The sequence below is a fragment of the Cynoglossus semilaevis genome, chromosome 14 (genome assembly GCF_000523025.1).
Source record: "Cynoglossus semilaevis isolate Cse_v1.0 chromosome 14, Cse_v1.0, whole genome shotgun sequence".
NCBI classification, from domain to species: Eukaryota; Metazoa; Chordata; class Actinopteri; order Pleuronectiformes; family Cynoglossidae; genus Cynoglossus; species Cynoglossus semilaevis.
Window position 1 is genome coordinate 12,823,369 of NC_024320.1, and position 14,417 is coordinate 12,837,785.

A 14,417-nucleotide genomic window follows, 5' to 3' on the forward strand; every position below is an offset into this window, starting at 1 on the left:
GAGGTTGCTTGGTTTTCACTCTGAGGTTAATTGGACATCACTTAGACGTCACTTGGACGTCCTTTTTTTTTTTCAAAATTTTTTTTTTTTTTTTTCCAAAAAAAAAAAAATTCTAAAAAAAAAAATTTTTCAAAAAAGGTCACAGACGTCACTAGAAGGTCACTTTGAGGTCACTTGAGATCACCTGGAGGTTGCTTGGTCTTCACTCTGAGCTCACTTGGACATCACTTGAGATCAACTGGAGGTTGCTTGGTCTTCACTCTGAGCTCACTTGGACATCACTTGAGATCAACTGGAGGTTGCTTGGTCTTCACTCTGAGGTCACTTGGAGGTCGCTTGGACGTCACTTTTTTTTCCAAAAATTTTTTTTTCTATTTTTCCCAAAAAAAAAAAAAAAAATTCTAGAAATTACAGAAAAATTCTAAAAAAAAAAATTTTTCAAAAAAGGTCACAGACGTCACTAGAAGGTCACTTTGAGGTCACTTGAGATCACCTGGAGGTTGCTTGGTCTTCACTCTGAGCTCACTTGAGATCACTTGAGATCACCTGGAGGTTGCTTGGTCTTCACTCTGAGCTCACTTGGACATCACTTGAGATCAACTGGAGGTTGCTTGGTCTTCACTCTGAGCTCACTTGGTCATCACTTGAGATCACCTGGATTTTGCTTGGTCTTCACTCTGAGGTTGCTCGGACATCACTTAGACGTCACTTGGACGTCCCTTTTTTTTTTCAAAATTTTTTTTTCTATTTTTCCGAAAAAAAAAAAATTCTAAAAAAAAAAATTTTTCAAAAAAGGTCACAGACGTCACTAGAAGGTCACTTTGAGGTCACTTGAGATCACCTGGAGGTTGCTTGGTTTTCACTCTGAGGTTAATTGGACATCACTTAGACGTCACTTGGACGTCCTTTTTTTTTTTCAAAATTTTTTTTTTTTTTTTTCCAAAAAAAAAAAAATTCTAAAAAAAAAAATTTTTCAAAAAAGGTCACAGACGTCACTAGAAGGTCACTTTGAGGTCACTTGAGATCACCTGGAGGTTGCTTGGTCTTCACTCTGAATTCACTTCGACATCACTTGAGATCACCTGGAGGTTGCTTGGTCTTCACTCTGAGCTCACTTGGACATCACTTGAGATCAACTGGAGGTTGCTTGGTCTTCACTCTGAGCTCACTTGAGATCACTTGAGATCACCTGGAGGTTGCTTGGTCTTCACTCTGAGGTCACTTGGAGGTCGCTTGGACGTCACTTTTTTTTCCAAAAATTTTTTTTTCTATTTTTCCCAAAAAAAAAAAAAAATTCTAGAAATTACAGAAAAATTCTAAAAAAAAAAATTTTTCAAAAAAGGTCACAGACGTCACTAGAAGGTCACTTTGAGGTCACTTGAGATCACCTGGAGGTTGCTTGGTCTTCACTCTGAGCTCACTTGGACATCACTTGAGATCAACTGGAGGTTGCTTGGTCTTCACTCTGAGCTCACTTGGACATCACTTGAGATCAACTGGAGGTTGCTTGGTCTTCACTCTGAGCTCACTTGGACATCACTTGAGATCAACTGGAGGTTGCTTGGTCTTCACTCTGAGGTCACTTGGAGGTCGCTTGGACGTCACTTTTTTTTCCAAAAATTTTTTTTTCTATTTTTCCCAAAAAAAAAAAAAAATTCTAGAAATTACAAAAAAATTCTAAAAAAAAAAAATTTTTCAAAAGAGGTCACAGACGTCACTAGAAGGTCACTTTGAGGTCACTTGAGATCACCTGGAGGTTGCTTGGTCTTCACTTTGAGGTCACTTAGAGTTGGCTTGGACGTCTCTTAGACGTCATTTGGACGTCACTTTTTTTTCCAAAAATTTTTTTTTCTATTTTTCCCAAAAAAAAAAAAAATTCTAGAAATTACAAAAAAATTCTAAAAAAAAAAATTTTTTCTAAAAAAAAAAAATTTTTCAAAAGAGGTCACAGACGTCACTTTGAGTTCACTTTGAGGTCACTTGGACGTCACTTTTTTTATTCTCAAATTTTTTTTTTCCCAAAAAAAAATTTCTAAAAAAAAAAAGAATTTCTACAAAAAAGAAACAATTCTAAAAAAAAAATAAAATTCTAAAAAAAAAAAAAAATTTTCAAAAGAGGTCACAGAGTCACAGACATCACTTTGAGGTCACTTTGAGGTCACTTGAGATCACCTGGAGGTTGCTTGGTCTTCACTCTGAGGTCACTTGGAAAATGGTTAAAAAGCCTCGAAAAGATTAAACACTGAAGATGTAATACTTTAAACTTGATTCGAGACTTGCCTGTTTTAACTTGGGACATGACTCAGGAATTGAGAGCAAAGACTTTGCTTGTGACAAAACAATGATTTGGTCCCACCTCTGGGTTAGGGTGAAAGTTAAGTTGAGGATTAGAGTTCAGACATTTTTCTGTGATTGATTGATGAGATTATACCCCTTGACCTTTTCTTTTCCTAAGAATTAAAACTTAACAGAAAAACAAGTGATGACAACAGCAAGAAAGCCTTTTATTTTTTTTATTTAACCAAAACAAACAAACAGGCTGAAAGTTTTCACTGCTATGTGTAGTCACTTCCAAAAACACTTCCACTTTTTTTCTCTACAATATTGTTATGGCTTTCTCCATCATCATCATCATCACCTTAATTATACAGATTGATCATATGTGGCTGCTGTCATAGGGACTTTTATATATATATATAAATAATGTAATGTAAAGCTTTTTTAACCGAATTGTAAAGACGTCAACGCGGCCTGTGTCACTGACTCCTCATAAAAATTGAACACAGACGCCCTCTCGTGGTCACAGTTTCTTGTCGTTGAACGGTTTCTGCCAGGCTGGCAAGATGTGTTCATAAATCTTGTCAATCTGCAGAACAAACAAGCAACACGTCAGGATAAAAGGTGACGGACGGTTGTGGACGTGTCTCCCGGTGGGTGTTCACCTGTTGTGATTTCTTGACGCCATATCTGAAGAGTGTGGCCTGGTGCTCACTGTTGTGGAACAAGATGTCAAAGGTCATCTCCCTGCCCATTATGTCATCGATGCTGGACTTCACTATTGTGTGGAAGTCTCTGGGTGAGAACGAGTCATCCAGCATGTTACTGACCTGTGACACAGACCACAGGGACGATCAGCAGGGAATCAATCAAATCAACAGTCTGAATGTGTTTGCGTGTGTGCAAGACCTTGTATTTTTTCCCCAGCAGGTCCAAGGGATCCAGTCTGACCTGTGACTTTAGAGCACGACCAAAAAGCTCCAGTTTGGTATCTGAGTCTAACACAGAATAAAAGAAACATAAGTGAAAAATCATACTTTTGTTACGGGCCTCCTTTATATTTTAAACAAAGATAATCCTAACTGTTTATATATTTATAAACAAAGGTGTAGATCACAGTGGGAGGGGAAGGCTTATAACTATATAAAAAATATTATACTACAAATCAGGATAAATTAAAGTGAACTTCCAGAGATGGTTGTATTTGGGTGTTTTATTAATTCATTTAAATCTTAACAGAACAAATCTTACTGTAAGTCTTGCTCCTGTGTTTGTCCCTGGTGTTAAAATACCTTCAAACTTCTTGACATACTTCAAAAAAAATACCCATTTGGTCACGTGACAATAAACTGCAGAAAAATGTGCAGCTGGTTGTGACAGAAACTCATAGTGGTGTACCAGTTCACTGGATTGGGACATGGTTGTGAGAAGTATTTGAATAAAGTATCCGCCCAATTATAATAACAAGAAGAAGAAACTCACAAGATGTAACGTCTATCTAAAGTCTTTCTAAATATTTCTCTGTGTAGGTTCCCAGTCATCCAGGTCATTTAATCCAAAAATAGTTACACTGAGGGCAACTGACTCTCATCCAAGAGGCTTCTTCAGTTCTGAAAGTTCTTCAGCCTCTTGGATGAGAGATGAAACGTCTTCAAAAAAAAAAAAAAAAACAACTTCGTCCAGTTGCCCTCGATGTAACTATTTTTGAGTATCTAAATATTTCTAGACAGAAAAAGAGTTCACCAACCTCGACTGGTCAGATGAGCCACATAAGGGACGCCGTCCCTTTCACCATAGTACACTCCGAAATGTGATACGTATTTGTTCCTGGGAAACTCTACGATGTCTCCCGGGTACAACTTTGGTTGAGAATATTTCTGAGCAAAAAAAATGAAAGAAACTGTCAAAAACTTCAGAACAAAGCCAATTGTAATATAAATGTTCACCATATAGGGGCAGCAGAGAACAAAGACGTCTGGAGTACCACAGGTCCTATGACATGACCAGCTAAACGACTCATCTTCTATGGTCTTTGGTTGAAAACTTTTCACATTAGACATACATTTTTAAATGTTACAAATATGTTCTCCTTAACTTTTTTTAAATTTTAGAACAAATTTAAATGTTTTTAACTTTTGTGCGGTCACATATACTCACGCACACGCGCGCGCACACAAGGACATATTGGTCTTTTTGTCCTGGTCTAGGTGACCCGGACCTTACAAGGGTTAAATATACTTCATCATGAATCCAACACTTTGTATCACTCTAACAGCCAATGAGAAAGGTAAGTAAGATAAATATTAAAGTCAGTGCGTAAACAGCCCTAATATAAAGAAAATGAGATCAGAATGTTTACTCACCTGACCCATGAGTGAAGATACTTTGGTGGCTTTCCTCAGTCAACTCTGAAATAAACCACACATCACATGCAGCTGCTTTACATACAGACCGTGAAGATAAATGCAGGACGTTATGGTCACCGATGCCTGACCTTATTCTTCTGCTTTTTTATGACCAGACCATAATATAAATACTTAAGACCAATTACCCAATTAATCCTTGAGTAAATATTAAAACCTTGTACAGATCATTGCTCATTTAATTGACCTGGGATCTTTAGACAGTTTTAGTGCGATGTTAAAAAATTAAATATAAAATGAAGTGTTATTAAAGAGTAATGAACAATATTGTTGCTAAATACAGATGAAAATACTTAGCACAAGGGTTGTCCCCTTCACCAGAGCGTGAAACTCAGGGTGTGAACAGCAGGTGTTTCCTGTGTGAAAGGAGGAAGAGACTTCAGTCTTCTTTCACATCACATCATGTAATGGACCTGGAAGAAAAGGCAGAAAGGCCCCCTGAGGCAGACAGACGTTCCTCCAGTTCAACCTGGACATTCAAATCTGTTCACCAGCTCCTGGAGGAAAAGCTCAGACTCTGACCAGTTTTTTATTTTACAAATATGGAAGAAAAACAATCACCGTTGTTCACTCCTCAGTTACAGAAATGTACAACATTTGGTTTTAAATCATTTTAGGCAGAAGGCTTTTCTGAAAGGCAACGTGGTCCAGTGTGCGACATAGTGACGTCTGGTGGGGATTGCAAAAGTACGTGTTGAAGGACAATTTAATAATATCTAATAAACATATCGAAGAGGGAAAAATGATGTCAAATCTAACGTTACTGAAATTGCACCTTTAGTAAGTTTAACGAGTTAAAAAAATTCACAGTATCAGGTTAGCGTTTAAACCATTAAAAGGCAATATTTTTACGTTGACCTGTTTTTGAAGCACAAGGATGAAAATTCTTAGCTAAAGCTCATAAAATGTTTTGAACTGCAGGGCAAATTCTACAATCTTAAAGAGTAAAACCTTTCTGCAAATTTAAATTCTATTAAATTAACTTGTTGCATTAAATTGTCACAATCAGAGGACTATTAAAAAGCTGAAGCTAAACACATTTTATGAATCTAAAGGCCTCAGATACGTATGATGACTGGAGACAGTCCCTGCTTTTTGCCCCTAAGTAATCACTAGCACTGTACACTAGCATTTTCAAGTTAACTATGAAGTATCAGTCTTTTTTAACCACCTCTACATTGTCATGTGTTTTGTAGCATTTTTTCATAAACAATATGTAGGTCTAGAAATATGAAGTCACGTTTGAAGCTCCTGAGTTCATCCTTAACCTGAGGTGGAAGTTGGCAGCAACAACATTCTACATTCTATTTAAGAATAATTTTCATTTCAAAACACGACTTTTCACTTACAATTCAATTTCCTGAGTTTTGTAATGAATCCTTAAAATACACACATACTTGGCAGTTACTATGAACCAAATACTGCGGAGTTTTTTTTAACTTTCATTAGTAACAATGACAGGTTCACCAGTAAAGGCACATTCCACCTGTGACTTCTTCATGTAGTTCCTTCACTCCATAACATTATAAAACTAATAGGGCAGATTATAATCCAAGGGAACTAATATTTGTACCAACTCTAAATAAAAACCTTTTACCTTTTTCAGCCATTTGTACTTTTAAATATGCATGGTAAATAGAGCTTGAGGTACTAACAAAAACTGCTCCCCTGTGAGGGTCGGGTCCCCCCCCCAACCCCCACAACATCAATGGTTTATTCCACCTCTAGATTTCTCATGCAATTGAAATACACTACACTATCAATAATGCGCTGGGGACACCAGACTGCCGCTGTGGTGATCAGCTGTGGGTTCACCTCACCACCAGAGGGCAGCAGAGTCTTGTAGTAATTAAACTTTAATCCTGCTGTTCTGTTACTTGTCTCTTTGGTGATTTGGCTGCATATTAAAGTAAAATGTAATGCACACATTCTCTACACTAGCTTCAAACTCAACCAATCATTTACTTCCAGTGTGGCAGTAGAAGATAAAGATGTTCATTCACACCATTCATAGAACAAAGTTCTGTTAGCAGCAGTTCTAGAATCAGTTTTACCAACACATTCCCCCCATTCACACCGTTTTTGGGGACTTTGGTGATTTCTTCAAGTCTTCAGTTCTTTAATCGATTAGAGAAGTCTCATCTTTGTGCATTTATGTGCTGACTGACTCTACAGATTATTTACCTGTTAACTTTGCTGAGGAAAATTATAATTCAGTGTCCTCCTGTGTCTCCTGAGCATCCTGAGTGTCCTGCATCCACCCAACGCTGTGGACGTTGTTGTGTTTGTCCCAGCTGTCCGTGTTGTGCCCGTGCTTTCTCTGATGACGCTTGTAGTTGTCCCAGTGTCCCGTGGTGTAGTCGCACTCGGCACAGGCGTACGGCTTCTCCCCCGTGTGCCGCAGCATGTGCCTCTTCAGGTTCATGCTCTGGTTGCAGGAGTAGCTGCAGACACCGCAGTGAAATGGTTTGGCACCTGAATGGATTCGCTCATGGCGCCGCAGGTTGGCCAGGTTCCCACAGGCGTAGCTGCAGGATGGGCACTGGTAGGGTTTCTCACCCGTGTGGACCCGGGTGTGTCGCTTTAGGTTGTCAAGGTGTGAGGAGGTGTAAGGGCAGTGAGGGCAGTGGTGGGGTTTCTCCTCAGAGTGGATGAGGGCGTGACGAGTCAGGTGATTGGGGTAGTGGGACTTGAAGGCACAGTGAGGACATTGGTACATCTGGGTTCTTCTTCGATCACTACGAGGTCCATGAGACACCGCTGCACCAGATTCATCTTTAGACATCAGGTCAGACAGACAACGACGACACACCTAGAATCAATTAAAGAAGGATGAAGGGGGTTAGAAGACATGTTTGTGTTTGACTACAAATGGAACAATTAGAAAGACACATGAATATACCGGTCCTCTCTCCTCCTCGCCTTCTTCCTCTTCATTAGCCTTGCTCTCCTGCAGGTCAACCTCCTCCAGCGTTAGTCCACACACTTGACAGGAGAGCGGGAAGAGGAGGACAGGAAGCGGGGCAGAGGGAGAGCCAAGGCCTCCCAACGTGTGAAAGAAACCAGAGACCTGGGAAATTCTCAAAGTCAGGTCTGATACAACTGCACGAAGGGAGGAGAGGAAAAAAAAAATCACATACATTTTCTTAGTTTTAAAACCTTTTTATTTTTTAACGTCAACTTTGCCCCGGTTATTTTTTTTAACCAAATTTGCTGGTTGATAAAAATCATCATCCTGTTACAGCTTGGCTCAGAGGTTAATTTAAAGTCACCCACTTCTCATTTGTATTTTTAAACCTTCTCAGTTTCAACAGTCATTTCCTCTTTATGCTTCTCTTCTTTAAGTTTCTCTTTAAAAAAAACGACAGTCTAGATTTTTAAATGTCTGTCCCTTCATTATGAAAGTGTAATATGAAACCAGTTTTTGGTTGGTGATGATCAACATGCAGGAGAAAAGTTTAGTAATTTCTTTTTGAATATATGGTGAAATAAAAATGACTGTAAGTCAAGATTCCTGTGAGGCTCCTGACTAGAGGTTGTTGATTTAAAAGCCTTAAACTCCCTGAATCGAAGTTGTTGGGTTTACATCTTCTTCTACTTACTAATAAAATTATTCTATTTACAACAAATTACAACAATCACGTTACTAAGAATGCTATTTTACCAAACTTGATCTAATTCAAATGTAAAGATTACTTCAGGTTTCTGTACCATCTCACTACCCCTAATGCTGTCACAACCTCTGGTGAAGTAAAAGGGTCAAACAGCTACTGAAAAGAACTTTTCCCTGAGTCATTGCAAAATTTTTCCCACCTTCTTCAGATTCAGCATGTGTTTTTTTCTGTTGTCCTCTCTTTTTATGCTTCTCCGGTCTCTGCGGTTTCTCCTGCATGTGCATGCGCTGGTGCCTCCGCAGGTTTCCCAGGGAGCTGCAGGCATAGCTGCACTGTTGGCATCTGTATGGCTTCTCCCCGGTGTGCGTGCGGGCATGTCTCTGCAGGTTGACCAGCTGAGCTGAGGCGTAGGGGCAGACAGGGCAGCGGAATGGCTTCTGGCCATTGTGGATCTTCATGTGGCGTTTCAGGTGGTTGGAGTAACGGGTGGTGAAGGTGCAGAGTGAGCAGGAGTACAGTTTACTTGGGGTACTAGTGGCAGCAGCCTCCTTACCCGTGCTCTTTTTTTTCTTGTCGCTGCCAAAAGGTTCGTCTGACAGGTTTGGGTTATTTACCTGAGAGGAGTCCACAAAAGTTTTGAGCTCAATTTTTTCCAGGCAGGTGAGACAGTACAGCTCTGCCCCTAACTCTAGACCCAAACCTGTAACAGAATTAAACAAGGTGACATAACAGAAAGGTGGGGGTGGGCAGCTATGGCATCATCAAACATTCACAAAATTTAAATTCTACATCAGAGGTTTACAGTATTTTTACATTTATTTGGCATTTTTAAAAGAAAACATTTAAACGTCATTGCAGACTAAATCAAAACATTTTCATTACTTTTCAAATTTTCCAGACTATAGGTCGCACTGGATGATAAATTATTTCTGAAACATTCCACAAGGATGATTACTGTATAAAGACTATTAATTTACACAACAGTCTAAAGACTGTAAGCTAAATACATAAATGTTACAAGAAAACAAGTTCAACGGGTTCTTGATGTTAGTCCACATCACATTGTGTTCCTTCTAAACAATTTCTACTATGGAGGAAGATAAAGCTCCTTGTGCGGCGCTGTCGTCAGACTCACCATCAGCAATACGAAAATGTATGTTCATCTGCTTTAATACTGTTTTTGGCTGTAGTATGTTTTTCTTTTTGGTTGCTTTTATTTGTTTTAATTGACGTCTTCATGGAAGTTAGTAAGTTATTTTTTTCTTTTGCTTTTATGTCTTTAGGGAAGTCCCAATGATTTAGACGTTCAATTATTCAGTGGTGAACTATACCGCATAGTTTTTAGGAATGTGGCCCTAGATGACATCTGATGTACTTTTGATCTTTTCATCTAAAGTACTAAAAAAGTGCAACATATAGTTGAGTATGTATGTTAATCTTCATCTTCTGTTTATCTTCATTTTATGTTGTGATATTACAAACATAATCCTCAACATAAATAAGAATAGACTGGAGATGTTCGCTTACCCAGATCTAGTCCTGCACCCACTGGGGAGTCTCCTAAAAGTTGACCACATCCTTTACAAGAAAGGAAAGCTGGGTAGGGGGAGTCTGTTGGAGCTGAAGCATCATTATCGTCCTCTGCACTCAGAGAGAAAACTGTCACATCTGAAGAACAGAGAAGAGTAACAGAACAAAACATGGAGTTTGTTGTTGCTTGATGTGAAACCACTTCGTATCCAATGAATGCAGCAGACAGCTGCATTCCTTCACATTACTGGGCAGGACACCTAACTTTAAGTTGTCCATTGTACCCCGGCCTCCTAGTGAGGGTCCCATGACTGGACTTAAAGAACAATTAGGATAATGTCAAGAAAAAAGGAAAGTGGTAAAACGGCAAAAATTAGATGTAGATTTATGTCCCTGAGATCCACGGAGACAGAAAAATTTCAATACATCATAAATCATAATCAGCCGGACTGGGGATACACAATATGAGAGGGAGGTGGAGGTAAGGGGTGAGTTTGAGATAAAAGAGAAAGAGAAAAGTATTAGAGAAAGAGAAAAGAAATTGGAATAACTAAAACAAAGACAAAAGAAAAGATTCGAATGAACTCAGCTGACTGTAACGACGTCAGTGACAAAACTCCAGTGATGTCACCGATTCCATTGATGTCATGTTCCCTTGAAGTCTTAGATTCAATTTATGTCACTGTTTGGACCATTCATCCTTGTACACAGGAGTCATTCTTTATACAGCAGCAGGTAAGGAAGGAAGAGGAGGCAGCAGTAATGCAACATTACAAAGAACTGCAGTGCTGAAGAAGAAAGGAATAGACCGATGAAGACGTTCAAAGCAGAGGCCAAGGAAGGAGACGAAAGTAATTCATCAGTTAGATGCTAACTGCCATAAAAAACAGATAACGATAGTCACTGAAATAAATCAAGAGCTGTAACTGTTGCGACTGGAATTCTAGCTGCAGTTCACTGACAGAATGGATCCAGAAGATTCTGATGCAGCTCTAGATGTGAAGCCCCCGGAACAGACAGAAACTCAGCCGCCCCAGGTGACGGATGTCATATGTGGGAACACAACCAACGTGTATCAATGTAACCATGACCTGTCAGACCCAGAGAACCCTAACCTAAATACACTGCAGGTTGCAGTGTCAAGGGTGAGAGGCACAGATGGGTGTGAAACAACAATAGCGAGCAGGCTTTCTCTAGGGACGCAAACTGGAATGAGCATTGTTGTGGACATTAAGCATATTAAAAGGAAAAAAGCGGTGAGGCATAACCACAGAGTCACGGGACTGGTGAGGAAAGTGGACCTAGCACTGCAGGTGGGAGACCCTGAGGTGATGCCAGAGAGAAAATATGAGAAGTGGAGGATGTGGGCGATCATGGTGGCTACAATGGTGCTCACTGTCATCATCATTGTACTCTCACTTCTAGCAAACAGGAAGAAATGAAGTCAATGCTGAAGGTTATTTAAAGAACACCAGGAGAAAGGTTTTGAGACAAGCATGCTAGAAACATGCTCAGTTGTTAAAAGACTGAGATGTTAAAGGCTTAAAGCCAGTGAAAAATATAGTTCCCTTTGCTGAAACCTAAGTGTAAAGGAACCAGCTAGGCTTCAGTATCTCAGAGAACATGTCTTTTAGCATGAAGGACATGTTTTTTGTAGTTAGATATATGCACATAACAAAAGTATTTCTAATCAAATGCTACACTTACATTACTATATTGCTGACACAAAGGTTAGAATTTGACATTGGTTGAGAAAACATCCCTGATGATCTAAACAGCTCTTGAGATTTCCAAAATAAAAATTTTAAAGCCACAAGTAAAAAATACCGCATAAAGTCAGCTTTACCAAGTCGGAAACACAAATATCAACATTATCTCCTGTAGAACACACACAGTTGTCATTACTTTTTCCAAAAATGACACTAAAACGTGTATGCACCACATACCAGCTTCCTCGTTCAGACCTATGATCTCTGGGTCTCCAAACTCCAGCTCCCCACTCAGAAGGAAGTCTCTCTCCAAAACCAGGCAGCTCTGTTCACAGGACACCAAGCCATCCTCACAATCTACTGAACAAATACAAACAAACACGCTTAACACTTTGCCTCAAACATCTTTCCATTCCTGGCGATTCATTCATGAATTATAAACATGGATGTGAACGCTGTAACCATAAACCATTATTAACCAGGATTAAATACACATATTGGTGTTCAAAAAAAAAAGAAGTGAAAAGAATAAAGAGGATGGAGAAGATGGTGAAGTAGCTAGAGAGGAAGCTGAGGCAAGGAGAGGAAGTTGGTGAGGTAGAGATAAGTGCAGAGGAAGAAGAGTTGGGGTTTGAGGAATAATGAAGTCCAGCGGGTCAGGAAAAGGAACAGTAAAAGAGGGACATGTGAAACAAACAGCATTAATGAAAAAACATGTTTTTTCAATAAAAAATGCTTAACAAAAAATGTAGTAGTGGGACTTAAAATTTGTCTCGATAACTCATTATATTTCAACTATCTGTAGACTTGTTGCAAGAAAAAAGATAAGAATTTAAATTTCCAACAGAAAAGGGCAGCAGGAGTATCTACAAAAAACAGTACCAAATATGAGCTTTAAGTAAGCCGAGAGTTAACCACATAATTTCTTTAGTTCAGGCTTAATTTTAAGCATTAAAAACTTCTGTTTTCTTATAAAACAGAAATAACTGAAAGGAGACCTGATCACACTGTCCAGGAAATGTGCAGATACGCTCCTGAAACTGACACATTTTTTCCCACCCACTACTTTATCACTTTGCTGAAAAGAACCTCAATACAAAATACTACTAAATGATTAAAAATAAGATAAATGTGCGGAAGAGATAAAAAGAAACAAAGGAAGGAGGAGAAAGAAAACAAGGAAGGGAAAAGGAAGGAGTGTTTTGTGGAGGTCAGGTGAAATTGTGTGGAGAGGAAGAGAGGAAGTGGAGGAACCAACAGGAGCCAGAACAGTCAGGATGAGATAAGAACCAAAGGATTAGAGGATTCCAACAGGCTGTGTCTTCGTTGTTTCTGATACAAACACAAGTGTCTATACGCACATTTGTGTCATGTCATTTTTTAAATCTGTAATCTTTTGAACATTTTCCATTTCATGCATTTTTGTTATTTATTTATTATTTAACCATTTCAGGTGAATTGTTTTTTTAAAAACATTAAACCATTAAAACCTCATTCTAGGTGATTTGTTTATTTTTAAGGATACTCTCTTATTTAAATGTCAACACTGTATTGCCCTTCTGCATTACAGAACAAATAGTTATTTCTCACCCACAAAGGAGGAAGAATGGGAAGCCGAAATAAAAATACAAAATTAAAAAAATATAACTAAAGTTGATACCTTACATACACCACAACTGGAAGAGGAAGTACTCGTCCTGAAACGTCAATTTGTTAGACAAGCTGAGATACTACACTGACTCACAGTCTGCTAATGTCGATTGGAATCAAAAACTTGTGTAAAAAAATATCTATTGCAGTTTAGAAACATCTAATCAATCACTATAGTGATCAAGTATTTTTCAACTTTTGTTGATTAGTGAGGAAATTTAAACCAATCGCGTGACGTGAACCGGCTCGAAACACATTGGTATTTAAAAACAGAAAAGTGAATCCACTCACCTTTTACTGGCTGCGGGTTTGACTGTTTCCTCCGCGGCATTTTTACTCCCTCTGTTTTTTTCAGCCTCAAACACCAACTCACACACCGACAGACTGAACTGGTGTGGACTGGGCTAGTCAGTTAACAACATGTCATCTTCCTCGTTACTTCCTTCCTCTTCCTCCAGTGGACAGAAGCAGCAACAGCAGACAGTGCTGGTGCCATCATCGGTAGTTACAGTCTCTACACATAAGAGTTTCAGAAAAACACAAATGGGCTTTTACTACTTATAACAGCCTCTATTTGGCTAATTGTCCCTCTGTTGTTTTCTGTTTTTCAATGACAGCGAAACGACAGACTTTAAAAGCCAACTGTTCAGTCAAGTTGTAGAGCGACCGCGACCTTGTTAGCCACTTAGCCGAAAGCTAACTGTACGTTAAAACTTAGTTCTGAAAGTTTCTTATTAAATATAAGACTATAAATTGTCTAAAAAAACATTGTTCAACAACTTACCTGTCATACATTTACACAAAAAGCGGGTGTCGACACAATCCCAACAAATAAACACAAACACGAAGCTACTGCTTTGAACTACGCCGGATCCGGGGTCCTGCTGACGTCGACAGCAAAGAATTCTGGGATATGACGTCTTCTAATTCTCCACACTACGCATAAACAAGGTCGGTAACTCATTTTCCTTTCTTTTTTTTTTCAAAACAGAAAACTAAAGTAAGAGCAACATTCAAAAATTAGAGTTAGAATAAGAACTAATGCTTTTTTTAAAAAAAAAAGTTACGACAATACCACTGAAGATCGAGAGAAAAAAGTAATTCAGGGAAAACGTGCAACTTGGTCCCTGAAAATTAAAAGAGAGGTTTTCAAGAACACAAAAAATACATATAAAACCACACAATAGGGCGAGATTATTTATTAGACATTTCTA

General features: G+C 38.8%; 2 protein-coding genes across 6 annotated transcripts; both read right to left on the reverse strand.

Moving 5' to 3' along the window:
* Positions 1 to 2,483: 2,483 nt before the first annotated feature.
* On the reverse strand, positions 2,484 to 4,779 carry plaat1l (phospholipase A and acyltransferase 1-like). Its single transcript, XM_008325218.3, has 5 exons — positions 4,641 to 4,779; positions 4,025 to 4,154; positions 3,187 to 3,275; positions 2,943 to 3,107; positions 2,484 to 2,866 (listed from the first exon to the last, which is right to left on the reverse strand). The coding sequence occupies exons 1-5, from the start codon at positions 4,647 to 4,649 to the stop codon at positions 2,801 to 2,803; spliced, it is 459 nt and encodes a 152-aa protein (XP_008323440.1). The 5' UTR covers positions 4,650 to 4,779; the 3' UTR covers positions 2,484 to 2,800.
* Positions 4,780 to 4,938: 159 nt separating this feature from the next.
* On the reverse strand, positions 4,939 to 14,146 carry LOC103389692 (zinc finger protein 513-like). Of its 5 annotated transcripts, none has more exons than XM_017038795.2 (8): positions 13,988 to 14,146; positions 13,495 to 13,717; positions 11,791 to 11,913; positions 9,842 to 9,982; positions 8,514 to 9,014; positions 7,603 to 7,802; positions 6,885 to 7,512; positions 4,939 to 5,056 (listed from the first exon to the last, which is right to left on the reverse strand). In XM_017038795.2, the coding sequence occupies exons 2-7, from the start codon at positions 13,532 to 13,534 to the stop codon at positions 6,907 to 6,909; spliced, it is 1,611 nt and encodes a 536-aa protein (XP_016894284.1). In that variant the 5' UTR covers positions 13,535 to 13,717; positions 13,988 to 14,146; the 3' UTR covers positions 4,939 to 5,056; positions 6,885 to 6,906. The 5 variants fall into 5 exon arrangements, with proteins under 5 accessions (XP_016894284.1, XP_024918101.1, XP_016894285.1 ...); XM_025062333.1 differs by lacking the exon at positions 4,939 to 5,056 and having other exon boundaries at positions 5,914 to 7,512; positions 8,514 to 8,766; positions 8,929 to 9,014; XM_017038796.2 differs by lacking the exon at positions 4,939 to 5,056 and having other exon boundaries at positions 5,914 to 7,512; positions 11,791 to 11,910.
* Between the last annotated feature and the right edge of the window lie 271 nt (positions 14,147 to 14,417).

Coding starts and splice junctions, on each gene's coding strand:
- plaat1l (XM_008325218.3), bottom strand. Junction 3,108..3,186: donor TGCTGGGGAAAAAATACAAG/GTCTTGCACACA, acceptor TCTGTGTCACAG/GTCAGTAACATGCTGGATGA. Junction 2,867..2,942: donor GCGTCAAGAAATCACAACAG/GTGAACACCCAC, acceptor TTTGTTCTGCAG/ATTGACAAGATTTATGAACA.
- LOC103389692 (XM_017038795.2), bottom strand. CDS start 13,534: ATGCCGCGGAGGAAACAGTCAAACCCGCAGCCAGTAAAAG. Junction 9,983..11,790: donor AGGTCTGAACGAGGAAGCTG/GTATGTGGTGCA, acceptor TCTGTTCTTCAG/ATGTGACAGTTTTCTCTCTG. Junction 9,015..9,841: donor GGGTGCAGGACTAGATCTGG/GTAAGCGAACAT, acceptor ATTCTGTTACAG/GTTTGGGTCTAGAGTTAGGG.